We start from the raw sequence: 26,426 nt of genomic DNA on the forward strand, positions 1-26,426 counted from the left end.
TCTTTTTTTTTTAGATTTTTTAATATTTTTATTGGGGAAGGGGAACAGGACTTTATTGGGGAACAGTGTGTATTTCTAGGACTTTTTATTGGAGGACAGTGGTGTGTTTTTCCTAGGACTCTCGTCAGTTCCATCCAAATCAAGTTGTCCTTTCAATCTTAGTTGTGGAGGGCACAGCTCAGCTCCAGGTCCAGTCACTGTTGTTAGTTGCAGGGGATGCAGCCCACCATCCCTTGGGGGAGTCAAAACTGGCAACCTTGTGGTTGAGAGCCCGCGCTCCAACCAACTGAGCCATCTGGGAGCTCAGCGGCAGCTCATTGACTCATTCTAGTTGTAGAGGGTGCAGCTCGCTGGCCCATGTGGGAATCAAACCGGCAGTCCAGTTGCCCAGAGCCCGTGCTCTAACCAAGTGAGCCACCCATTCACACCCAGAGGGTCATTTTAAAAGAACACACAAGCGCAGCCAGATGGCTCAGTTGGTTAGAGCATGAGCTCTGAACAACAGGGTTGCTGGTTCGATTCCCACATGAGCCAGTGAGCTGTGCCCTCCACAACTAGTAGATTGAAGGCAACGAGCTGCCACTGAGCTGCTGAAGGGTGGCTGGATGGCTCAGTTGGTTAGAACCCAAGCTCTCAACAACAAGGTTGCCAGTTCAATTCCCACATGGGATGGTGGGCTGCACCCCCTGCAACTAAAGATTGAAAACGGTGACTGGATTTGGAGCTGAGCTACACCCTCCACAACTAGATTGAAGGACAATGACTTGGAGCTCATGGGCCCTGGAACAACATACTGTTCCCCAATATTCCCCAATAAATCTTTAAAAAAAGAACACATGACTATGCATTGGGGAGCAGCATGAGGTATATTCTGGAGATGTCCCTTCAGGGCCTCCCAGCCTCCGAGAAGAACAAGAGAGTATTTCCCAGAAAGGTCTCTGGAAGGAAATTAACTCTAGCTGTAGGGGAATCCAGGCTTGGATTTCCTCCCTGTTTGATCACTTGGCACCATCCCAAACCCTCTCTCTTGCCTTTCTATGGCCATTGTTTCTTTTCCCAGGAGCCCTTTGCCTCCTCCTTTTCTTGGAGAGCCCCTTGAAATCCCACCACATTGTGCTCTCTTACCCCACAGACCAGTGCACACATCTTAGTGGTGAGACATGTCTGGACTGTAAACTCTAGTTACTTAATTGGCAGTGGTTCCAAGGTCTGCCTTCTGGAAGGGAACAATGTCATTGCCAGCATCTTTAGTCAATCAGCAGACGTTTATTGAGCACTTACTCTATGCCAAGCACCTTGCTGGGTGGCATGGGAGACACTCGGAAGCAGGCTGAAGTCCCTAGCTCAAGGAACTTACACTAGTTTGAGAGGAAAGGAGAGGAGGGTGCAAAGGCCACCACCCCAGCCAAGACTTGTTCCAGGGAGAGGATGGGTGATATATGGCAAGCTAGATTGGAAGGGCATTGCAGCAGGTGTAAGTCATGACAGAAATGAAATTTCCACAGGTAGAGGCGATGGAGTGAGAGCAGTGGATTTTAAGTGAAAGGGCTGGAAAGGCTGAGATGCTGGCCTTGGGCTTGCGTGAGGTATGCATCTGGCAAGTGGAGCAAGATCTGTCTGAAAAGAGGGGCTGGGACAGGGTGTGGAGGTCTCAGGGACCAGATCACTGAACTTGCTTGAAAGGGCATCGTGGACCAAAGGGCGCTTTACTGCACAATGTGATGGGCCCCTAATTCTCCACTGAGGCCCAGGGTGAGAGGTCCAGCTTATCAATGGCTGAGCAATCCACAAAGTCTTGGGGGTAGCTGTTGGCCTGGAATGGGTTCAGTGGGACCTTGGTGATATGGGTGTTGTCACAGACAAAGCGTGAAAAGGACATTTTCTGTAGAGAGTCCCGCTGCTTTTCAGTGAAGACTCCACGGTTCTCCCACCAGAACCTGCAGAGACAGAAGCACAGGTCTCTCCATACAGCCCAGCTGTCGGCCCCTCCCCACGCTGTGCAAAGGGAAGGAAGGAAGTCATTGGGAGCGTGCTGAGTCTCCGTTAGTTCTCACTCAGGGCAGGACACGGCATACCTACCTCAGAGAAGTATCTGACCTCCCCGGCCCTCCCGCTGAGGTTTCACTCGCCTGTCTCCGTCTCGAATCTGCTGGAACTGCTTCCCCAGGAGGCAGGCCAGAAGAGGCCCCACTGTGCCTCTTTCTACCAGTGGCTCAGCGATGCCCCCAATCCAGATGTCAATGTTGTCAGGGGTCCCGTAGACATCCAGCAACTTCTTAGCTAGCACCTCGTTCTTCAGCACCGCGTTCAGCTCCTCCAGCGTCTGGGGCTGTGAGAGGCCACAGAAGCCTCTCCAGGAGTTGTATCCTAAGCGGGAAAGGCTGAAGCTGCCTCATCCCAGGGACTTCGTGCCCGTAGCCCCCCTTGGGAACATACCTACTCTGGCTCTATCAGCCCCAGAAAATCTAGGCGCATAGTCTTTGGGATGGGTTTCCATTGTTTTCTATCTGGCACTTTATAGTCTCAAGAGGGCTAGCAGGTTATATGGGTCCAGGTACTATTCTAAGCAAACATGTAAACTGAAGAACAGAGATGTTAAGGAACTTGCCTAAGGTCACAAAGCCAGAACTGGCACAGGTGGGATTTGAACCCAGGTAGTCTGGCTTTTAATTATAACATTACATTGCCTTTCATAGGTACAAAAGAAAGGCCTACAGTCATTGGTTTCTCTCTACTCTCTTTTTCTTAATTTTTTTTCCCCTGGGCTTTTACACTGGTTTTACAAGTCCGTTGGTGATCTCTTTTTCATTTGAGGGGCTACAAGATGATACCAGATATGTTCTGTTGTCTCTGCATTAGGAACAAAGGAAGATTCCATTTCACAGATGAGCAAAATGAGTCTTAAAAGCTGACATCTCTGTCTTCTGTTTTAGAATGGACCAGATCCTCAGGATTATAGGAGAGAGCCCTCTGAAGCTTCAGAAAGTAGCTAAAAGGTTCCCAGGCCCGGCCCAACCCTGGCCCACTCACCAGGCATCCCATGGTCTCGGCAACGCTGTATGTTGATGGCAGCCAGGTCAAAGCCGTGGATCTTGTGAGTGGGCTGGAAAAGCTTGTCGCGCAGCTCCCCCGTCATCATTTTATCCTGATTCATCAACTTGGACTTCTTGGCCAGCAGGCCCCGCACCAGAGGGTCAATTCCACCTGCCAGGGAGACTCAGAGGTCATCCTGGGGATGGGGGTAGGGTGTGGACATCTTTCACTGTTGATCTCTCTTTCTACCAGACATTTTTTCTCAGGTGAAAATAGGGCCAACTGAACATCTCAAGCTGGAAGGAGGGATAAAAAGAGGTTGCAGGGTGTGCTGGGGGTGGGGGGCAGTCCAGACTGCTTGCTTTGGGGATGCAAAAAAAGCCATTCATGGGATGATGGCCTGAATATAAGCTTCAGGATTTTTTCTGAGCTCTAGTTCAGAAGGTTGGCTTCTTCTCTTTGAATGTGTTTCCTTGAGGAATGTTGCAACGGGGGAAGAGATAGCAGAAATCTATAAAAAATGGCCCTGGCTTGTCAGGCCTTAAGTAAAGCCAGTTTCAACATAGCCCAGTCCAGGATAAAGGGAGCTGGGTCCAACCTTAATGGAGGTAGAAAGCCCTAGAGGGGAGCAGAAAAAAACAATTTATTTACCAAACCAATGAATTCTTTCTACAGGGGTTAGAGAAGCCTGAGGCAGGAAAAAGAGGTAGGGAAAACCTAGCACCTTAGAGGCTGGAGGAGGAAAGAAAGAATAATTACTAGTATTTACGGACAGTCTCCTGTGTGTCAGGAACTATTGCAGGGTGCTTTACACATATATCTCAATTTTTCGTGTATCCTAGGGAGATAGGTACTATTATTGCCCCCATTTTACAAATGAGGAAACTGAGGCTCAATGAGGTCAATTCACTTGCCCGAGATCACGTAGGAAGTACCTGAAGACTGACTTCCAAGACAAGTTTCCCCAGAAGCAGCCTGCAGAGTGAGACAGCCAGGCGACAGCACTTCCCTGAAAGGACATACCATCTTTGACTATCCTCCAGGTGTTGAAGAACAGGGTGTGCAGGGGAAGCTCTGGTTCCGGACACCGTGGCTGATAGTTCTCATCCAGGCGGGACACAGTGGAGGGGACCTCCAAATGGCCGAAGCGCAAGGCAAAGGTAAACACATTGGAAATTCGGGGATCCACAGATTTGTTGTAGCCTTGGTATGGAGGGATCCACTTCTGCATCTCAACACCTAGCACATTGGGTAGGTAGTCCCTAAAGGTGATAATCTGGAAGGAGAAACAAGTCATGAGGAAAGGGTGTGAGACCTAAACCTTTGCAGTGAGGTCGGAGCGGGGCTGCGGGCAAGAGCGCTGAGCGGTGAGAAATCAAGGATGGCAAATGGATAGGATGTGTGCCAAATTCCGTGCCTATGACCCTGGCAGACATGACTAATTGTTCATGACATTCTTTCTGCTGATCTCTCATGATTTGTCTCAACATAGGTTCGACGAGCGAGTCATTTGAATTTCGCACTTGAGATGTATTCTCTGCCATCTTTGCTCTACGTTTATGACCTCGAAGCTAAAGTGACAATCTTTGTGTGTCACTTTAAACATAACCATGTCAGATTATTAAGCTTTTTCCCATAGGCCAGGGCAAGAGGAATGAAGAACCACAGGAATGGTTTGCAGGGGAACCAAGGGAAATGTATTCAACCTCCAATTTTGAAAGAAGGCTGTACCATGGAGAGATCGGTTTCTGGTTTTGTTTTACCCAAAACAGTGAACTAGCATAAATTGAGAAAATTTTGAAAAAAGAAGAAATCTTGCCACCACCTGACACAATTACATTGATTTTTATTCTTTCTAATCTTTATCTATATTATACATATTTTTACACAGCTGTGATCCTAGAGAATGCATACTTTTGCATTCTGCTGTTTTACTTAACACTTCTCACATTTCTTCCTGGCTCACAATTATTATATAATTAAATGTGTATAATATTCTATTGCACTCATGGGTCCTTCTCTTTCTGTCTTACTCTTAGGTTGCTTTCAATTTGTTCAAGAGCACAGACTGTGGATGGCAGCCTTGGAGCAGGCGGTCTGCTCCTTGGGTCGTGGGAAGCATCAGGAGAGAGAACTCTGCCTCTGGCCACAGTGGACTGGCCCAGTTTGATGGCGCTTGATCTGAGGGGACAGGTGGGGTCATATGTGTTTTCATTTTTTACTGTGTGCAGAAAAGCAGGGAAAACCCATCTGTAGAGAGAGAGAATAAAAAAAAAAAAAAAGAAGTGAAGAGAGGAGCAGAGAGGAGGGAGGGTTAGAGCAAGAGTAGCAGCCCTGATTCCAGATGGTTCTCAGTCTCTGGCTCTAATCCTTGCTGAGGCCCAACTACACGCCCCTGCCCTGGGGTCCCAGGGGAAATCCTTATCAGTTTCCATTTGACACATGTACAGGGTTGAACATGTGTCAATATTGAACATCTGAACTAGCCTGAGTGGGTTTCTTTTTCTTGTAGTCCAAGAAGCCTTGTTATGAATGGAATTGTGACCCCTCAAATTCATATGTTGAAGCTCTAATCCCCAGTGTGACTGTATTTGGAGATCAGGCCTATAAAGAGGTAATTATGGTTAAATGAGGTCGAAGGGCAGAGCTTAATCCAATAGGACTAGTGTCCTTATAAGAAGAAGGAGAAATATCAGGACTGTGTATGCACAGAGGAAAAACTATGTGAGGACACAGTAGTCATCCTGCAAGCCAAGGAAAGGGGCCTCAGGAGAAATCAAACCTGCTAATACCTTGATTTGGACTTCTAGCCTCCAGAACTGTGAGAAAATAAATTTCAGATGTGTAAGCTACCAGGCCTGTGATCTTTTGTTATGGCAGCCTGAGTAAGCTGATACAAGCCTTAACTCAGATAATCTTTAGGTTGACACTTTTTTGTTCTTTGGATGAGTTCCTACAAACATCTCTAGCAGCAAGATTCTTGGACCCCCCCCCCCCCCCAAATTTTTAAATACATATTGAGTTCTGGAGATTTTGAGATGAAACAACTGGAAATAGATCTCTTTGATGGTGACAAATAGGTGCATAGGGCTTCTAGTTTCAGAACAAGATGGAATAGACTCATTATTCTTTAGTCTTCCCCACTAAATATAACTAGGAACCCTGGCAATTGTTCAACAGACAACAATAAAGAGACTCTGAAAGCTGGACTGGCTAAGGACCTCAGGATTTGCAGCATGACAACATGGAGAGTTCCTACGCATCCCAGACTGGATACAGAGAGGCTGGCAGGAATAGACAAAAGAAGCCAAGGAAAGTCCTCTCTCTCTTTCTCTAAAGGACTGGGACAAAGGAAGTCCAGGAAAGACCTAGTAAAGAGCCCGCAAACCTACTTCACAACACATGCCCTGAGCCATCCCAGCCCTGGATCCACAACCCAGGCTGTTGGATGGTCTGATCTGCTGGCAGCGGTGGCAGCCGTGAAGCCCTGTGTCTCTCTCTTCTTCACTCACTGGCATAAGGAGACGCAGGTGCAGTGGCTTCTGCTCCCCTAGAAGATTGCTCAGCAGCAGAAGGCAGCCAAGAAGGTCCCTTCCTGCCTTGCAGACAGCAGGGATTGAGTGGGAACTCCAGAAGCACCAGAAGGATGAAGCAGACCAGAAAAGCATTGCATGGGCTCAAGAACTAAATTGTCATAGGAACTAAAGCCCACAAAAGTATACCAGGACCCACACACCAAAATAACCAGGGCAACAATGTGCTTAAATAGAAGATTTAAATAGGATCAAGCATCTCCTAACATAATAACTAAGATGTCTAGAATACAATTGAAAATCACTCATACTTCCTGAACCAGGACAGCCACAGTTTGAATGAGAAAAGATAATAGTGATATGAATCACATGTTGGAATTTTCTGATAGAGATTTTAAAGCAGCTGTCATAAAAATGCTTCAATAATCAATTATACGTTATCTTGAAACAAACAGACATCTCAGCAAAGAAATAGAATTTATGTATATAAAAAAGTGAAATTATAGAACTGAAAATACACTAACTGAAAACAAAACAAAACAAACAAACAAAAATACTTGTTGGATAGACCCAGTAGTAAGGTGGAGATGATAGGATAGAATGGAAGACAGATCAATAGTATTTAGTCAATCTGAAGAACAAAGAGAAAATGGTTCACGTATTCAACTATGCCCAAATAATATTTGACAAAGGAGCAAAAGCAATTCAATAAAGGAAAGATAGCCTTTTCAGTAAGTGGTGCTGAAGCAATTAGACATCCATAGGCCAAAAAAATGAACCTTGACCTAAACCTCACACTTTGTACAAAAATTAACCCCCAGTAGCTCATGGACTTAAATGTAAAATACAAAACTGTAAAACTTCTGACCAAACAAACAAAAAGACAAAAAAAAAAAAAGGACTAAAGTCTTTGAAACCTATGCCTAGGGAAAGAGTTCTGAGACTTGAGACCCAGAGCACAATCCATAAAAAGAAAAAAAAATTGATAAATTTGACCTCATCAAAATTAAAAACTCTTACTCTGCAAAAGACAATGAAATGAATTAAGAGAATGAAAACACAAAGTACAGTTTGAGAATGAAAAGACAAAGTACAGTTTGGTAGAAAATATTTAAAGTCATGTATCTGACAACCGACTTGTATCTAGAATATATAAAGAATTCTCAAAACTCAACATTAAAAGACAAACAATCCAATTTGAAAATGGGCAAAATATATGAACAGGTATTTTATTGAAGAAGATATACAGATGGCAAATAAACACATGAAAAGATATTCAATATGATTAGCCATTAGAGAAATGCAAATTTAAACCACTATGAGATATCGCTACATATCTATCAGAACGGTTAAAGAAAAATAGTGATAACACCAAATAAAGACCAGGATGCAGACAAACGATCATTTATACACTGTTGGTAGGAATGTAAAAGTGGTACAGTCACTCTGGAAAATAGTTTGGCAGTTTCTTTTAAAACTAAAAATGGACTTACCATATGACCTAGCAATTGCACTCTTGGGCATATGTCCCAGAGAAACAAAAACTTATTTTCATGTAGAAACTTATACATGAACGTTCATAGCAGCTTTATTTATAATAACCCCAAACTGGAAACTATTCAAATGTCCTTCAATAGGTGAATGGTTAGACAAACCCTGGAATACTACTCAGTAACAAAAAGGAATGAATTATTGGTATATGCAGTGACTTGGATGAACCTTAAGGAAATTATGCTGAATGTAAAAAGGCAATCTCAAAAGGATACATACTGCATGATTTCATTTATGTAACATTCACGAAATAACATCACTTTACAGATGGACAACAGATTAGTTGTTGCCAGGGGTTAGGGATATAGGAAGGGGAGGGTGGATGTGGCTATAAAAGAGTAGCATGAGGGAGTCTTGGGATGGTTGAGTTAAGCATCTTTATTGTGGTGGTGGTGACAGGAAGCTACACATGTGATAAAATTGCATGGAGATACACACACACACACACACACACAGATTATTGCATTTATAGCTAGTAAAATCTGAATAAGCACTACGGTTTTATCAGTGTTAACTTCCTGCTTTTGATCTTGTACACTAACTGAAATACACTAACTGAAATCTCTCCATAATTATGCAAAATCTTGGCATTGGAGGAGGCTGGGTGCACATACTTTTTTTTTCTCTCACAACTTCTTGAGAATCAACAATTATTTCAAAATACAATGTTTTAAAAATACATGCATGGTTAATATCAACATATCAATCTTTCTAAGTCTCTTCTAGTTAATCAGTCAACTGACAATAGCAATTGACTATGCCTGTGACATGTGGCTTAGGAGAAGAGAATTGAAAAAGAAGATAATCCAATCAAAATAACCAAAGTAACTGCTAGGTAACAGTCCCAGGAATGATGGAACCTATGGTCCCAGTAATGATACCTGGATAGGCACACTGAGTGACCAACATATGAATGACTCCAATACTCTGAATCCAGGGGTTCATTTTGGGACAGAAAAGTGGAAGAAACAGAAGGGGAGGTTTAAAAGAATGAGACAATGGGAAAGAAGCAGTAGAGGAGAAGAAGGGGGAAATGGAGGCATGGAAAGCAGAGGTGTGGCAGCGAGCAGAGGGTAGAGCCAGGAGCAGAAGCCAGGTGGGCGTGTGAGGAAGTCTCTTGGGCTTCTGTACCTGCATGAAGGCTCCCAGGATTTTCCGGGCTTCTTGGTAGAGCTTCTCTCCATCCCACTGAGGGTTGAGTCTCTTTAGTTTTCTGGCCAGCCGGTTGTGCTCCCGGAGAAAGAGGGTGTGGGAAACAGCCAGCAGGGTATGCTCTGAGGCTCGGGAATCTCCTGAAAGCCCAGAAGGCAGGCAGGTGGGTTTCCCCTGAGCAGCCTCAGAACCCAGTAACTGCACCAAAAAATAAATGACGGTGCCCCAAAGGGACCCTCTCCTAAGCCCCTCTTTGTAGTTAACTTCAGGGAAGTCAGATGGAGAGGGATCAGGGCGGGAACTCACAGTGTTGAATCTCAGCTCTATACACACACTTTTTAGCTGTGTGACTTTGGGCAAGTGACTCAACATTTCTAAACCTCAGCCTTCGTATCTTTGAAAATGGGGATAGTAAGGCTGACCTCACCAGATTGTGGTAAAGACTACAGATGACATTAACAAGTAAAATTTCACTAATTACAATCGCAACTGCCTTCTAAGACAGGGCCGTACAAATACATGAGGGCTTTTTATTGTGTGGAGCAACTTTGAAGATTTTAGGAATGCAAGTTTGAGGGTAGGAACCTGGGTAGGGTTGAATTCCTCTGTGTGATAAAGGAAAAAGACTCTGGAGATGGGGGGGTATCAGGTGGAAGGGAGGGAGGAACAGGGTGGGGGGGCGTCACTTAAATGGCAAAAGACCAGGTGTTTCATAAGGGGACTTGTGTCCTCTAATCATCAGGAAAGTCTGTTAAAGTCACAAATGCTTGGTCTTAGTGGATATTTTTGTGGAAAACAGGAAAGGGCTCAGTTTTGTGTGGAATTGATATGGAATATGTGAGGACACAGAATCTAAGAGATCTACCACGAAATCTAGGCCTACAGGCCAGCCTCTGCCATGTCAGTGTGGGCAGGGGGTTTGCCCTGGGAGAGTGGGTTTTTGGAAGAGGGAAGGCCTCCAGAAGCTAAAGGCCGAGAGGACCGGGAGGGCATGAGCCCCAGGAATGAACAGAATTGGGGGGCTCTGGTTGTGCACACGCCATATGGAGTGTGCCAAGTGTATAAAATGCCTTAAAAATATACATTCCTCTTAATCTAGAACTTCCTCCTCTAGGAAGTTATCGTAATAAAATTATGTAAATGAGCACAAAGGTTCATCAACAAGGATGTTCATTACCTAAAAACAACAACAAAATCACAGACAAACTGCAAATGCCTTAAACGTCTCCAAATAGGGTTGATAAAAAAAAATTATGGTAACATATGTCATAGAAAAGCAAGCAACCATTAAAAATTATGTTGTAGAAGAATATTTCAATGTGATATATTAAGTGAAGCCATCAGGTTATAGAGCATTACTTATAGTATGACCCCAATTATGTAAAATGATGTGGAACTATATAATAGAAAAAAAAAAAACTGGGAAGATAGGCATTAAAATGATAATGATTTTCTGTGGGTGGTGGGATTTTGTTGATTTTTTTATCTTCTTTGTGCTTTTCCGGATTCTCTCTCTCTCTCTTTTTTTTCTTTTCTTCCTTTTACAGCGAACACATGTGCTTAGATTCTGTATTCATCTGGGCCCTTCTGCCAGTCCTGAACCAGTGCCAGAGGTAGTGTTGGCTTGGTGTGCATTTTGCCCGAAGACGATGAGAAGAAGCAGTGGTAAAGCCTCCCTGGAAGCTGCCTAGTGGCCTTGTGAAGTTTCTCTGGCCTACCTCTACTCTCAGTCCCCTTGAACTTGAGTCCCTCTGTTCCCAGCCTAGACTCACCCGTCAGGAAGCAGGGCACGTGGGCAGTGGTGTTGATGAACTCGCAGGGGCTCCGCTTCTTGTTCTCAAAGGGCGGGTAGGCCAGCCCATGGTCCCAGACCTCCTGGTTGATGGCCATGAGGCCCAGGGGGCTGCTGAGGTTGCGGAGGCGGCTAGCGAGGCTGGGCTCGGGACCATACACGAAGCTGGCATCCAGGAAGGAGGTCAGAGCATTGATCTGGTCACGGGCCAGGGACTGGTAAGGTGGAGTAGGGCAGACAAACCCAGCTCGGAAGAAAGGCATACACTTCCCTTGAGTCTTGAACTTGGGGTCATCGGGTGGGATCTGCAGAGAGATTGGGGGTGGATGACTGGGTAGAGGTGGTACAGCTGGGCCCTGGCAACCTCTCTCAAAGTTGGGTCTGGATAAAGCTGGCAAAGATGCTGATGGTGCCCTCCTGGGACCCTGGGACCAGACACTGACTCCGAACACCTTCTGCTGCTGCTACACATCCTGGACCCACAATACCCTGAAGTTCATTATATACCACGGTGTAAAAGAGCCGAGGGGAATCATTCAATCTTTCAGAGATAGGCCTCCAAATTTTTGTTGGGGAGAGATTCCTGAGATCCCTGGACAGGGAAGCAGGGCAAGAGATAGGAAAGGAAGGGTTTGTGAATAATTACTACCAACAACAGCTACCACGTATTTATTTTGGCCCTACCATGTGCCAGGCATTATGCATACTTTATCTCACGTTGGTCCTCATAAAACCCTGTAAGGTAGCCAACTCAGTCCTGTTTTACAGGTAAGAAAACTGAGGCTCAGAAAGGTTAAGTAACTTGCCCAAGAACTAACAAACTGGAAGGGGATATTATGTGAACTTCAAATCCTCACTCCACAGCTTATGTCGTTTATACCACAGCACATAGCCTTGATTTGTGGTTTGAGTGAATAAATTCCTCTCTAATCATAAAATCCATGAATAAGAAGAAAAGGTGCACCACTGAAAGTTCCTTTCCTTTCCTGCTGGAAATTCCCACAATTTCTGATTCATCCATGAAGTTTCAACTCTTTTTGGGAGTAGCATTCCCAGACCCCAAGATAACTGACAGCAGCATTCCCCAAACTGTGTATAAAATTAATCTCCTGGAGACCCTGGTAAATTGTAGGTCCTGTTTCGCCGTGTCTGGGATGTGGCTTGAGATTTTATATTCCTTATAAGTCCCCGTGTGATACCAGTGCTGCTGGCCAGGGACATAAACAACCCTCCTCAGAGCTTCCCAACTTTGCCATTAGCGGTTACTTGTCGATTTCCCACACAAGCCCTTTGTCCTTGAGGGAAGAAACAGTGTGTTTATTCACTGTTGAATCCCCAGTGCACAGTGCACTGCCTGGCACAGAGTTGATGATTAATGCCCACTTACTGAATAAATGGATGAATAGTGAATGAATGGACATGTGAGGCTTGGGAAGCTGTCAAATCAACATTGAAGATCTAACAAGCGACCGTGGCTGACGGGCTGGGAATGTCTGCCCCATCAGGGAGGCAAGGGGCTTGTCAGGGACAAGATGCAGGGCCTACCATGATGGGGAAGCAGTTGTCTCCCTGGATACAGTACTTGTCACACTGCACTTTGGAGTGCTTGCTGCTTCCCATCTCGGTGTCGGGGGCAAAGTCCAGGTCATGGTCCACAATTTGACCCCACTGCATGAAGAGCAGGGACCTGTTTTGGTCCAGAACACCCTCCTCATTCAGGTAGCTTACAATCTGGTTCGATACTTCACGGGCCTACAGAAGGAGAGAGAAAAGAAGGGAGAATTGGGGGACAAAGTCCTTTGAGGATTCAGATATTGCAGTTTATTGAGTACCTATGATGTCATTGGTACATTTAATCTCATGACAAGTTTGTGACGAGGGTGGCATTACCCCCATTTTGTAGATGAGGAGACTGAGTCCTAGAGAAGTGAGGTCAATTCTCCAAGGTCAGCTATAAAGGGGCAGGGATTAAACGCAGGTCAGTATGACTTGCTGGCTTGCAAGGCCAGTGCCCTTTCCACTATGGGGAAGGAAAAGAAAGACAGGCTGCCTTTGAAGTGCCATGGAGGTGCCAGGTGTCTGGGAAGAGGAGAGGGGCTCAGGGGAAGGGCTGCCAACTCAGATGAGGCCAACAGATAGGACCTCCAGGCAAACGACAGCTGATGCACTCCAGGGGCTGGGGCAGGGTAAGCTCGAACAGGATGGGGCAGGCAGGCCATCTGCTTAGGAGACCCCAGGGTATCTGGCCTGTGGGCAGCTGGGACATGACCGCCACGTGGCTGCGCTCCCGGCTTCGCGCTCTGCTGCCCTCTTGTGGCACTTTGGGGAACATCGCTAGGCAGCAAGTCCAAATGTCCATCTCACTCCTTGATGGGGTTCCACGGCACATTCCGGTCCTGCCACTTATTTCTTCTTCTTCCTTTGTGTTGGGGGGGGGGGGGTAGTGCATCCTCTCCCCTCTGACCCCCATCCTTTACCCTCCTGCTCCGAGCTAGCCTCACCGGTGGGATCGGGAAGCAATTCCGCTTCTTCCCCGGCGTCCACCCAAACGGTAGAGAGAGCCCGTCCTCGTACTCAGCCGGCAACCAGCGCGCCAGCGCCCTGTTGGCGGCGCCCAGCGAGGGGTTCCTCCTGAAACCAAGTAGGACCCGACCTCAGCCTCGGCCAGTCCACTCCTCTGCAAACCCCAGGGGGATCCCATGGGGAAGGACTGGGAGCCTCTGCCCGACGGAAAGGGGGAGCGGAAAAGGCACCTCTCAAATGTGGGGTTTCTAAACTACACCCCCCACCACCACCACCAAAGCGCGGGGCTCCTCTGCCCTGAGGCAATGTGCTGCTTCCAGTGGGATTCAGTGGTCTCTCTAGAAGATGGGGGAGTTAGGGAGTGGTTCCAACAGAACAGATTCCAGTGGGACGCCAAGTTTAGGAGGGTAAGGTAGTGACAGTTCTCCCTGGAATACGCAAACTGCAAAGCCTCTGGCTGAGCTGGGTTGGACAGGTGGGCGGGGTAGGTGGGCTGGGTAAGGCAGGTGGGCTGCACAGGTGGGCAGGGTAGGGCAGGTAGACTGGGCAGGTCAGGTGGACTGGGCTGGGCAGGTGGGCTGGACATGGTGGTTGGAAGGCCTGTCCCCCACAGCAACCCAAGCCCACTCACCTATTATTACACTCTCCCGTAATGGTGCGGTAAGGGCTGCTTTTGTTGCATCTCACCACAGGAACGGGGACCTCACAGCCTACCTCCCAAGAGAGTGCAGTCAAGTCCAGACTGGGGTCTGAAACAGAAGGGATGCCAACGGAGCTGAGTTCTTTCTCCAATCTGAGGCACTGGGGGAGGCAGGACACCGAAACCAGGGGTGAAGTCACATTTTTTGGAATACATTCTATGTTCTAAGTAAGAGGTGGTTTCTCATTTAATCCTGACAACTCATTAAGATAAGGATTTTAATTACCATTTTACAGAGAAGAAACTGACACCATATGCTCAAGAGACTTGCCCAAGGCCACATACACAGATAGTACCTGTGAAAGTCACCAGCATTGTTAATAATTTTTTGTCTATCAGGTAATTTGAATTAAAAGATCTTTCTTTTAGAATAAAAATACCCCTGAGAGGTTAAGCACATGCTAGTAGGAGTTAGTTTGATAAGGCTGCTTTTCTTCTAAAGGTTCATTGACATCTAAAGTACCAAGCAAGCAGGAATCTACATAGGAAAGATTTGGGGAAGGGGTAGGTAATTTTTTTTTAAACAAGAGGTTTTTAAAATTTAATAAATTTATTTTAATTGGGGAACAGTGTGTTTCTCCAGGACCCATCAGGTATTATCCTTCAATCTAGTTGTGGAGGGCACAGCTCAGCTCTAAGTCCAATCGCCATTTTCAATCTTTAGTTGCAGTGGGCAGAGCCCACCATCCCCTGCAGGAATTGAACCAGCAACCTAGTTGTTAAGAGCTTGTGCTCTAATCAGCTGAGCCATCCGGACGCCCCACCAGGTGCTCAGCGGCAGCTCATTGTCTTCAATCTAGTGGTGGAGGGCGCAGCTCACTAGCCCATGTGGGAATCGAACCAGCAACCCTGTTGTTCAGAGCTCGTGTTCTAACCAACTAAGCCATCCGGCCGCCCCAGGACAGGTAAGTTTTAAGTGAGGAGCACTGTGGTCTTGGGAGGAGTAACATAGTAGGGGATCTTAGGCTTCAGAGTTTTTCATGTGGGCACAGAATGGAGAGAGCTGCTGACCTCGGAATGCAGCCTGTGATCCATCCCGGCGCCTGCAATGAAAGATAGGCAAGGGAATCTGGTCCTACGGGGCTTCTTCAGGAGGGTCATTTGTCAAAGTCAGAGGAGCCAGGGTTCTATCCCTGACACCTTTGAGTCTCAGAGCCCAAAGTGCTCGTTCCCTACTTCTCCCTACCTTGTCCCAGTTTCCTTCTTTTGGAACTTTGGAATTTGCCCAAGTCCTAGGCCAGATATCTTCTTCCACTGGGTGTTTTCCCAAGGAGAACTTGCAACCTCTTGCTCCGGTCAGGACCAAACTCCTTCCTCCATGACTCTATAAGCTGTGACATTTGGTAAGAGGTGGGGGTGGAGGGGTTGGAGGAAGTTATGATCAATCCATTAGCTCATTCTTTCAGCTCCACGTTACCCGGAACAAGATGGAAATCTCATCTTTTGTGATATAATCCCAATAAATTCCCCAGATACAGTTGCTTAAATGTTCTTTTCACAGACGGAAGTGGTGACACACTGTGGTTTGGAACAGGGAGCCCCTGTTTATTGACTTTAGTACTTCCTCACGATAGAGGCCTTGCAGATGGTATTATACCAAAAGCATGAATGTCCCCTCATTTGGAGTTGGCAATGTGACCTTGCTGGGCTTGAGTTCCTTTTTCTGAAACAAAGCACTTTGGCCTAGCTGTCCTCTCAGCCCCTCCTTGGAAGATGCATGATTCTAAGAAGGGAGAGACAAGAGTGCTTTTCCGAGGAGATGGCTCCTCATAGGGAACAAAGGTTTTCTGTACCTGTAGCGTTGGTCAAGGTGGCTTTCTTCGTCAGTTTCTTTAATGACTCCTCCCACACCTGCCCATTGCGGATGGCCGTGCGAGTCCTGCCCTTGGCATGCTTGAGGTACTCTGAGAGCTGTCGGGTGGTGGGCGCCTTGGAGCTCATGGCTGTCTTCAGCCTATAGTGAAGAGCAAAGGGAGAGTCATGACCTGGCCCCTCCAGGGTGTGAGGTGGTATGTGTATAGCAGGGAGCCACCTGGGAGGCACGGTGTGAGCAGCGCGCAGGAAACAAGCACTTCTTGTGTTCTCAAGATCTTTTCTCAGTTCTCTCCTGATGCCTCTGGAATCTCTCTTCTGGGAGGAAGACGTTATCGTGTGCCTTTAAGCTTTGTTAAGTGTGGTTTGGAGGGAAGGCCAGCAGCTGGATGAGAATGCTGCCTGAATTAGAATCAGAGAGTTGCAGCTCTGCTTGTTGTGTCAGAATTGATTGGGGAACCTTAAAACACCCAAGTCCCAGGATGTACTGATTCAGACTGAAGAACTCCTGACATGTAGCTGGCACCTCATCGAGTCTTGTGGACCGAGAATTCTAGAAATAACATGCCCATGCACCTTCTGTTCTGCCCATGAAAACATCCTTAATTGCCTCTGGCCCTAGAGTTAGTGTGGAGTTTGTTTAGATGTGGGACATGGTGTCCAACCCCTTGCTGACCATTTCTTGGGTTTAGTCGTTACACAAGTTCCCATGTGTAAAATGAGAAGCCAAAAATCCTTTTATTGAGTTTGTGATGACATAGAGATGACTGATGCAAGGTGGTGTCAGTAAAGTACCTCCATGAGAACCCTCTCCCCTTCCCTGTGCCTCAGTTTCCTCACGTGTGAGATGAGTGGGTTCTCTGAGATGATCTCTGTGACTCTAAGACTCTGAAACATTGGAAGTGGCTTGAATTCTCACAAAAGACAACCCTGCTCTGGGAGTACAATTCACTGGTTGTAACACCTGGCCTGTCACTATAGATCAGTTATTGACTCTATTTCAAATGGGAAGGGGCACGGTGTCTCAGTCTGAGGGGCTACATGGGCGAGTGGGGCAGACATAAGACTGTGGTGATTGGGTGGTAATCACCAGGCCTACCCACGTCTAGCTTTCTCCAACCTTGATAAAAAGGAACCCAAGAAAATAAGCCAGAATACCTTTGTGCTACTGTTGCATGACATTGTGCCCAGTGGCCCAGAAGGCTGCACTGTCCAATATGGTAACCACTAGCCACATGTGGCTATTTAGATGGAAATTCATTAAAATGAAATAAAATGAAGAATTCAGTTCCTCAGCAGTACTAAGCCACACTTCAAGTGCCCAATAGCCACATGTAATTAGTGGCTCCTGTGTCGGACAGCTCAGAGATAGACTTTATATCTGTTGCCTATCTGACGGCCCTGGCCTAGACTTTAGGCCTGGAGGCAAAGTCTGAAGCCTGGTTCCACCAGGATCTGTTTACTGATATGACCTCCAAGTGGCCTGCCTCTCCTCTGCGAACCTGGACTCAGCATTAGTGACATTAGAGCCTGCGTGTGGCCCTTGGAACACACAGGCTCGGTTTGGTTCCTGACTACCATTTTCTAATGCTTGCCTGTAGGCAAGTTATTCAATCTTTCTGTCCCCAGTTTCCTTATTTGTAAAATGAGGACAATGAGTATAACCTTAGATTGAACTATGCTATTTGCTCATTTTGACCTTGAAAGCAGACACTTCATATAGTTTGATTTAGTACTTCTTAGGATTTTGAGGAGGAAGGAACTGTAACTACTTAGAGCTGTGTCTGGCACAGAACAAACACTTATGTGTATTAGTATCAATGACATCATTGCCATCAGCCAGGTCTCAAAAGGTCCCTGACCCCAGGAACAAAGAACAGTTGCTGGGCCTCCTGGGGCTCCATCTGAAAGGTCCCAAGCAAAGTTCTATGTACTTTCTTCCTTCCTCTGTCTGCTCTGCGCTCTGTGTGTGTTCTCCTGCCTGCACACTGACTCACCAGGGAGTTACTCCTGCTTTGCTTCAGGCTGGGCTCTGTGGGAGCAGGCAGGGCTTTGGAGGAGCTCTCTGTCCATCTCCACGGCTTCCATTTCAACCTAGTCACCATCCTCTTCCATCTGCAGGGCCACAACAGCCTCCTCACTGGGCTCCTGCCTCCGTTCCTGTCCCCTTCCCATCTGTTCTCCACAGTGAGCTTTTAAAAATGAAATTCTGACCACGCTATCCTCTGATTAAAGCACTTCATTGGCTTACCCTGGGATGTGGATGAACCCATCTGTTTACTGCATGCATGCTCATTATGTGGTACAATCTTTGCCTCTATCTGGTTCCAAAACATTTTCATCACCCTCAGAGGAGACCCCATACCCGTTAAGAAGTCACTCCCAATTCCTTCCCCCACCCCGCCCTGCCAGCCCCTGGCAACCACTAATCTGCTTTTGACTCTGTGGCCCTTGGGATCCACCCCTCTGTCCTCACGTGTATGTCTCCTTGCCTACCACCTCCACCAGCCTCTGTCCTGTTTCCTGAGCACCCTGGGCTCTTTCCTGCCCCTTGACCTTCGCCTTTGCTGTTCTAAGTGTCTGGAATGCCATCCTTCTGCCTCTGTACAGGGCTGGCTCCTTCTCATCTTCCATCAGCCTTCCCTGACCCCTGTACTAGGAGCAGCAACCATTGCTCTGTATAATCTTTCATTGTCCTTATCACCAATTCTGAGTTACCAGCTTGTTTGATTGTGTGCTTATATAACCAACTTGTTTAAATGTGATTCTCTATGTCCCCATGAGGCCAAGTTCCAAAGCAGGGCTGATCATCCTGTGCATGACTCGCGAAGGAGGTGATGAACACCGATTTTGTGGCTTTTATTCCATCCCCAGCTTGGGGCTATAAAAGGATTGAAGTTAAGGAAGGAGAGAGAATTTTCATTTGGAGATAGTTGCTGAAATACCGAATATTTCCCTCCCCCCACCATGGGAACTCCCCTCTTTGCTTTATTTAATTCTATTAACCAGGGCCTTGCTCCCCTGGGTGTCGGGGAGCTGTGGCTGGGGTTGATACCTGCCCAAAGAGCCTAAAGGAAAAAAGTGGTGGCTGGCCCTGTGCACCTAACAGCAAGGTAAACCAGACAGGGCAGCACTGGGCCTCAATCTGCACATTCGCCAGCAGCAGGCCAAAGCTATTAATTATCTGGAGCCTGCTTAAAAGGGACCTGGCTCAAGAGGGTGTGGGAGCGGGGTGAGGGAGCAAGCCAGAAGCTTCCAGGCTGAGGGTTAGAACTGTAAGCTACTGGACAGAAACTCTGGGTCAGGGAGTTGGCAGTTGAATCTCTGAGAGATCCAAGAAGTGCCCAAGGAGGGGAAGCGCTTCTGCCCCTCATGGGGCACTAAGTTGTCCAGGTGACTTAGACCTTGCCATCCCTTAGCTCTCCTTCCTCCCCCAGCTTCACCCCTAAGGAGTCAGAAATCTTCCAGGGGTAGGAGCGCAGGAAAGGGGACAGGCAGACCCTTCTCCTACAAAAGCTTAAAGATGCTCTGAACTGAGGGAGGTGAGAAGCTCGGAGCTTTGTCTTATGAGACATTTGAATTCCTGGAAGGACACCGTTCTTGGGACTAGAAGTGACCAGAGCACATCCTATCATCTAGAAGTTAGCACAAAAGTTCTGAGACTGCTTGAGCGTTCATTCAAGGGCCAAGAAGGCATGAAGCCTCAGGTCTAGTGTAAAGCATAAGGTTGTTTTCTGCTCAACACAATGGTTGTTCTTGTTTGTCTGTTTCTCTAGCTGGAGTTCCTGAGGGCAGGGACCCATCCACATTGCTTAGGAATCTCAGCCCTTACTGTGTTTGGAGGGTGGCTGACTCTGCTGGTGCCCTGCAGAATCCCTAAGTACCCTTGGATCCTTTTACAGGATTGGTGTGCTCCCCCATCTTCTCCTGTTGCAGCTACTAAAGGCTCACACCTGTCACCTTCTTGAGTCCTGAACCAATGGGGCTGCCTTGCTGGAGGTGCCTGGGGGTTACTGGTGTGTTACACCTCCCCTAAAACCCAAGCCACTCTGACTGATGCCAAGGAAGCATTCAGCAGATGAAAGCTCTGATGAAAGCTCTGCTCCCTTGCTCCAAGATGGGGCAGGCTGAGGTGCAACCTTCGCTCCAGCTCTCTCTGTGAAGCCTGCGGAGGCTAGAGCTTAAACCACATCCTTGCTTCGCTTCTTCCTTTTACCTTTTTGCTCTTTTACTCCATTACAGTTTTTCTGAGCGCGCTCCCTCATCAGTCACCTGCACATGAACCCAGGTCTCAGGTTCTGCTTCTAGGACCTGATCTAAGTCAGTCATTATTAGTTGAATAAATGGAGAACTTCTACCTACAGGCTTTCTGAGACTCTGGAATACATGACCCAAGGAAACATTGGCCACGTGGAAGGAAGTGCTTATAGGATTAGATTAGACATCCTCTTCAAGACAAGCTACAGGAAGAGGATTGAAGGAGTTGTGGACTATTGCTCCTAATTGTCACATGCTCTGAGGTGGGGAGGTGGAAAGGCGAGCTGTACAATTGCTTTGGCTCGTTGGCTTGTCAGGGGTGGCCTAGATATGCTTGTCATTAACAGGAAACCTAGGAAGGGAAGTATGGTGTGTGTGTGTTTCTCACGTACCTGGTCCGGGAATCCAGGAAGGCCTTGTTGACTTGGCCCTTGACCTGACTCACGGCATCAGAGATGACAACAGTCCTTGTGGTCTGTGCTTGGAGGGGGAGGAGCAAGCAGCAAGGTATCAGACACCACTCCTTTGACATACCCTCTGCTTCCATTTCCCTCTTTCTCAGCCATTACCTTCACCCCTCAAATCTGAGCAGACAGAAGATCAAGGTTAGGAAGCTTTCTCAAGAATCCTTAAGGACAGAAAGCACAGAATGGGAAGAAAACTCTGTGATTCCCCAATAAGAAGTCAAAGCTCTTTAGGAGTCCACTGGACTACCCAGTGATGGGCTTAAGAGGGAGTGTGACCCCTCAGGTTGGCTCAGATTACTGGGTTGCGGGGATTTTTCTGATTCTTGGTGATCTGAACCCTTACATAAGTCCATCAAGGGCTTAGCTGACCACTAGGGCCCTGAAGTAGGGAGGAGATGGTGTAGAATAGAGGTGAGATTCCTTGTTTCCACTCGTATTGGGGTCTGGGGATGGGTGGTCAGGATGTGTAATGGGTTAAATAGTGTGCCCCCAAAATACATATACTAGAAATAAGGTCTTTGCAGATGTGATTAATTAAAATGAGGTTATATAGGTATAGGAGTAGGGAGGGCTCTAAATCCAATGACTGGTGGTCTTACAACAAGAGGAAGGGACACACAGAGGATATATACAGAGACAGCCATGTGAAAATGGAGGCAGAGAGCCGAGTGATACAGCTATAAACCAAGGAGTCGCAAGGATTGCCAGGAGCCACTGGAAGCCAGAAGAGGCCAAGAAGGATTCTCCTTTAGAGACTTCGAGGAGTATGACCCTGCTGACACCTTGATTTTGGACTTCTCTTGAAATATAGGAGAATAAATTTCTATTGTCTTAAGCCACCAAGTTGGTGGTCTTTTTTTTACAGCAGCCCCAGAAAAACCAACACAGGGAGAGACACTTACCACTTATCGCAGATGCTACAACATGGAGCAAGGTCAGGGAAGCTAGGAGAGCTGGGAGATGGTGAAGGACCTGCATTGCTAAAACAAGATAAGGGTCATGGTGAGAGCCTTGTAGAATCCCCAGGGGAGGGATTTAATCATAGAAAGGGGATGGTAAAGCAGAGCAAGCCCAAGGAACACCAGACACCCTGACATTGGAACAAAAGGGGAAGCTGCAATAATTAAGCATCTACCGTATGTACATCTACCATATGCTCAGTACGGGAAAGAAGCAGTTGTAGGAGGGAAAGAACTCAAGCTTTGGGGTCTGGAAGTTCTGAGTTGTCATTCTGCATTTGCTCTAGCTAGCTCTATGACATTGGACAGGTTACTTAATATTTCTGGGCCCCTTGACTGCCAAGTGAGCCGGTTGGACCAAGTGATCCAGGTTGTCTCATTCTGCCCTGACAACCTGTGACCCAAGATCGTGTACCTGTCTCGTCACAGGTATGAGACATGCTGTTACCAAACTGGGAATACATCAGTAGAATTTCCCTCCTTCTTTCCCTTCAATATTTATTGCTGTCTGCAAGCTATCATGCTCTGGCCCAGCCCCAGGAGAGTGTGACCAAGAAGCAGACACTCAGCTCCTCCCTTTAGGGAACGAGCAGGGACTTCACCTTCCCTCAAAAAGCCAATTTCCTGGGGACACTTGAATGAAAAGTTGTGGCAAGGTTCAGAATCACCTGAGCCCATAGCTGCGTCCTAGGCTGCCTGGAGAGATTCCAGTTCTTAGATTCACCCCTTTATCATGAGCTTTAACTCCGAACCTAAACCGTCAGACTGAAATTTGTGAAGCTTCGTTTGCTAATGAGGGGCGTTGGGGCTTAGCATGTTTGTTAGGTTTCATGGAATAGACCCGAAATATCTTTAGAGGAGATTCTAGCTCCAGCCCAGGGAGGCATCCATGATGTGTGGATGGAATGATCATGTTTTTAGACTATGCTCTTGAGAGGCCCTCAGCTTTCACAGGACGGCACAGGTTATCCCCTCAGGGTGCATTCCCTGGTGGACTCCAGAAACACACCAAGGAGAACATTCTCAGTTTGGCTGGCCCCTCCATCCATACCTATTCGAAGCTCCCTAAGAAATCATGGTTCTGGAGTTTTGCCTGAGAGACCACCCAGGCAGTCCTCCAGACACTGTCTGGATAATCTCCCCTTGGGTTAGGCCAGACCAGAAAAGGAGAACTGTATATCTGGACCAGGTGATGTCTGCCTCTCTCACACTCCCCCAATCTTTTCCCCTGACCTTTTATGGTTCCCCCTAATAATTTTTATCTTGTTGAACGTACTTTTTATAAGCTAACTCTAGAAAAAAGGCATAGTATGAATAACTACCTCTCTGGTCAAGAGTCTCCCTGTCATTATTTTTTCCGAGAGGAGTTCTCAAATGGCTTGACCCCTCAGGTGGCTCCTGTCCGTATCCCTCTATGGCCCAAGTAGAACCAGAGCCCTCCTCTTTTGACTTAAGGAAACCATTGAACCAGCAGAAACCTACCTTTTTGGGCAAACAAAGATGATGGTTTGGGAGTCAAAGGTATTGTTGCTATATATTTTTTATTTGGTAAAAAACACATAGCATAAAATTTACTATCTTAACCATTTTTAACCATACAGTACAGTCGTGACAAATATATTCATACTCTTGTACAACAGACCTCTATAACTATTTCATCTTGCAAAACTGAAACTCTGTACCCACTAAACACTAACTCCCCATTTTCCCCTCCTCCTCACCCCTGGCAACCATCCTATCATTGATTTTTTTAAAGACAGCTGGAGGGCACACAGTATTCATTATGCTATTCTTTCCATGATTAATGTATTTCATAATACAAACAGGCATGAGAGGCTGGAAACAAGATGAGGATCTAAGAGCCCTGGCCTAGGAAACCCTTTAAAACACAGCAAAAATTTCATCTGCTATCACATCAGTCTCAGGAACACCACACAGAGCATCATTTTGTTCTTATTTCCCCCAACTTTCTGTGTGCCCTGGACGTGTGATATCTCTTGGGCTTCAGTTCCTAAATAGGATGGGTGAGAGGTCTATGTGTACCTTCCAGCCCCAAGAGTTTGTGATTCTGTGACTCAGTTTTCAGACTCAGAAAAGCCTCCTTGCCCCCCAGTGGATTTAATCACAATTCTCCCTTACACCAAACAGAGATGGGCTGCCATGGTGGCAGCCAAATCTGACACCAGACAATGCCCAGTAAAGACAAGTTCAAATCCAGTACCAAGCTTTCTGAGAAACTTTTAAGAAATGTCATCATCAACTTTGCAGAAACTAGGAAGATGAAAGTTAATGAGGCTTACCTGCCAAGTGCCTTGGCCTCTTGTGGCAGCCAGAGGAGCTGCTCTGCTGGGAGGAATGGCCTTATACCAAGAATTTACTTATGAGAAAGGCCCAGAAAGACAGATTTTGAGGGGCTGATGTGGCTTGGAGGAGACGCTCAGGTTCAGCAGGAAATGCCCTGTGTCTCCAGGCTGATGCATGAGGAAATTGCAGAATGGCAGGGATTGGTTGATGTAATACAAGTGTCACTGACTCGGGGTAAAGCAGATCCTCTTTAAATACATGGTCCTTATCCAATCATGGAAGGCAAAACTCCAAGTTCTGAGCAGGCTGTCCCTTTCAAGCCCCTAGTAGGATCTGAATCCCTCTCTTTCTTAACATTAGGAATAAATAAAGGTCTCTCTTCCTCATTCATTTAGTCAATGCCCTTTTGATCTCTCCTTCCCTTACCTTTCATCTAATCCATTATGGGAGCTAATAGAGTCAACTTTTAGATTTAAAGTGATGAAAAAGATTGACTTTTTTTGGCGGGGTGGTGGTGGTGGGGTGTCAAAATACTGCCGATTTTTGGCCACTTGAGAGGTGAGAAGAGCCCAGGATATGACGTCACGGCAGTGGGTTAAGTCTCTGCCTCTGTCACTGTATGGCTCTAAACAAGTCATCTCACCCTCTGGTGCCTCCTATTCTCTAGTTGCAAAATCGATGGTTGGTTTAGATGATTATTAGGATTCTATGACTTCATGCCTTCTACAGGGTAGTCCATTAAAAAACACCAATATCTGGGAACTTATTGATTTAAGGTCCAAGTCTAATATTACATACCACCCTACTGACTCCTGAAATTTCAAGTTCATTGGGTCCATCCAGGAAGGAAACAGGAATGTTCAGAGAAAACAAAATTTCACAAAAGTGTATTTTACAGACAGACATAAGCATCTTTATGAAATTATACTTTGGGTTGAAAGTCCTCTGGGGGACTGTCAGAAATTCATCAACCAAAAACCAAACCCGAAGTTTACCTTTCAAAAAGTGATATCCCTTTTCTACAGCGGATGTAATATAGTTAAAAGCTGCTTTTTTTGTGATGAATCCAGGCAAATGAGCTGGGCATTTCAGAAGAAGGCAACTGGCCAAGAAAGTGAGGGCCTTTAGGTTCTTCTTGTTTTCTTTGAAAGATGTTCCCTTTCCTTAGCCAGGCATTATTTTTCTTGGTCTGATCATTCCCTGAATTTTGGAGCATGTTTCTCAAGGCTCTCCCTTCCAGGTTTCGTGTTTTACGGGTTAATGAAGCTGTGTCTTTAGATGGCTATTGACCTAGTTGCTTCTGAATGATTTCAAGGTGGAACTTCCTTCTGGAAGACCCTGTGGAACACTGCCTTCCTATGTGCATACTGGCTAATAGCAAAATGCAGTTCTGATTGTCCCTGGGTCTTGATCATATTATGACAAGACGTGATATGTCTTAGGTTTAACCTTTTTGTAATGGGCATGGATGGGGCAGTGTCAGCTCCACACCAGCGTGGTCCTTCCTTTGTTTTTGGCATGGAGCTTTCCTGGAGGCAGTCACATTGGACATGTAACTTTCCTATGGCTAATTTGTATTTTGAGAGCTTTGCTGACATGTTCTTGTGAACTTATCTCAGTGTAGTTCAATCTGTTTAGCATAATTAGATGTCTCCCCATTAGGGAATGGCAAATTGGATTGAGAAATGGAGACTGGAAGACAGAAAGTCCAGTAGACAGCTAAACATCCAACAGTTTTTCATATATCAGACAAAAGTTTCTAAGATATTTTAGTAATACCTTGTTTCCCTGAAAATAAGACCTAGCTGGACCATCAGCTCTAATGTGTCTTTTGGAGCAAAAATTAGTATAAGACCCGGTCTTATTTTACAATAAGACCGGGTATCATATCATATCATAAATACCGGTCTTATATTAATTTTTGCTCCAAAATTAGAGTTGATAGTCTGGATAGGTCTTATTTTTGGGAAAACATGGTAGCAACAGCAGCAGGAAGTATCCAATTAAAATAAAGTCCATCGTTTGCACATGGCAGTACACACACACACACACACACACACACACACACTTTCCAGGAATTCACAATTTATAAATGAGACTGACCTTGGACATGGTTGGTTATCTTCTATCCCCTTCTAGAAGTACGATTTTGTATGCTACATACAAAACCTTTGGCTGATCAAAGGGACATAGTCAGTGACAAAGTGACCACTTTGTTTGTATGACGTGATCGTAGCTCTCACACTGGGCCATGGCTTCTCAGACATCCCCACCATTTCAGATTCCACCTCCCTTGGAAGCCCAGCCAGTCCCTTCCTTGGCTGTCTGTTTTCACTCACTCCC

General features: G+C 46.3%; 1 protein-coding gene across 3 annotated transcripts; it reads right to left on the reverse strand.

Moving 5' to 3' along the window:
- Positions 1 to 1,246: 1,246 nt before the first annotated feature.
- Positions 1,247 to 26,426, reverse strand: LPO (lactoperoxidase). Of its 3 annotated transcripts, none has more exons than XM_019736407.3 (13): positions 26,187 to 26,426; positions 21,723 to 21,800; positions 20,746 to 20,833; positions 16,078 to 16,238; positions 14,216 to 14,333; positions 13,563 to 13,692; positions 12,607 to 12,813; positions 11,042 to 11,366; positions 9,249 to 9,409; positions 4,057 to 4,309; positions 3,031 to 3,204; positions 2,130 to 2,367; positions 1,247 to 1,937 (listed from the first exon to the last, which is right to left on the reverse strand). In XM_019736407.3, the coding sequence occupies exons 2-13, from the start codon at positions 21,796 to 21,798 to the stop codon at positions 1,730 to 1,732; spliced, it is 2,139 nt and encodes a 712-aa protein (XP_019591966.2). In that variant the 5' UTR covers positions 21,799 to 21,800; positions 26,187 to 26,426; the 3' UTR covers positions 1,247 to 1,729. The 3 variants fall into 3 exon arrangements, with proteins under 3 accessions (XP_019591966.2, XP_019591965.2, XP_074175789.1); XM_019736406.3 differs by lacking the exon at positions 26,187 to 26,426 and adding an exon at positions 24,080 to 24,302; XM_074319688.2 differs by lacking the exons at positions 20,746 to 20,833; positions 26,187 to 26,426 and adding an exon at positions 24,080 to 24,304.

Source organism: Rhinolophus sinicus, chromosome 12 (assembly GCF_057876585.1).
Source record: "Rhinolophus sinicus isolate RSI-liver-muscle chromosome 12, RSI-T2T, whole genome shotgun sequence".
Classification (NCBI taxonomy): Eukaryota; Metazoa; Chordata; class Mammalia; order Chiroptera; family Rhinolophidae; genus Rhinolophus; species Rhinolophus sinicus.

What these genes read in the sequence shown, in the direction of transcription:
- LPO (XM_019736407.3), bottom strand. Translation starts at nt 21,798, where the DNA reads ATGCAGGTCCTTCACCATCTCCCAGCTCTCCTAGCTTCCCTGACCTTG. An exon ending in TCCTGGGAGCCTTCATGCAG is followed by an intron (nt 4,310 to 9,248) that starts GTACAGAAGCCC and finishes TTCTCCTTCCAG; the next exon opens with ATTATCACCTTTAGGGACTA. An exon ending in CAGATTCGAGACGGAGACAG is followed by an intron (nt 1,938 to 2,129) that starts GCGAGTGAAACC and finishes CTGTCTCTGCAG; the next exon opens with GTTCTGGTGGGAGAACCGTG.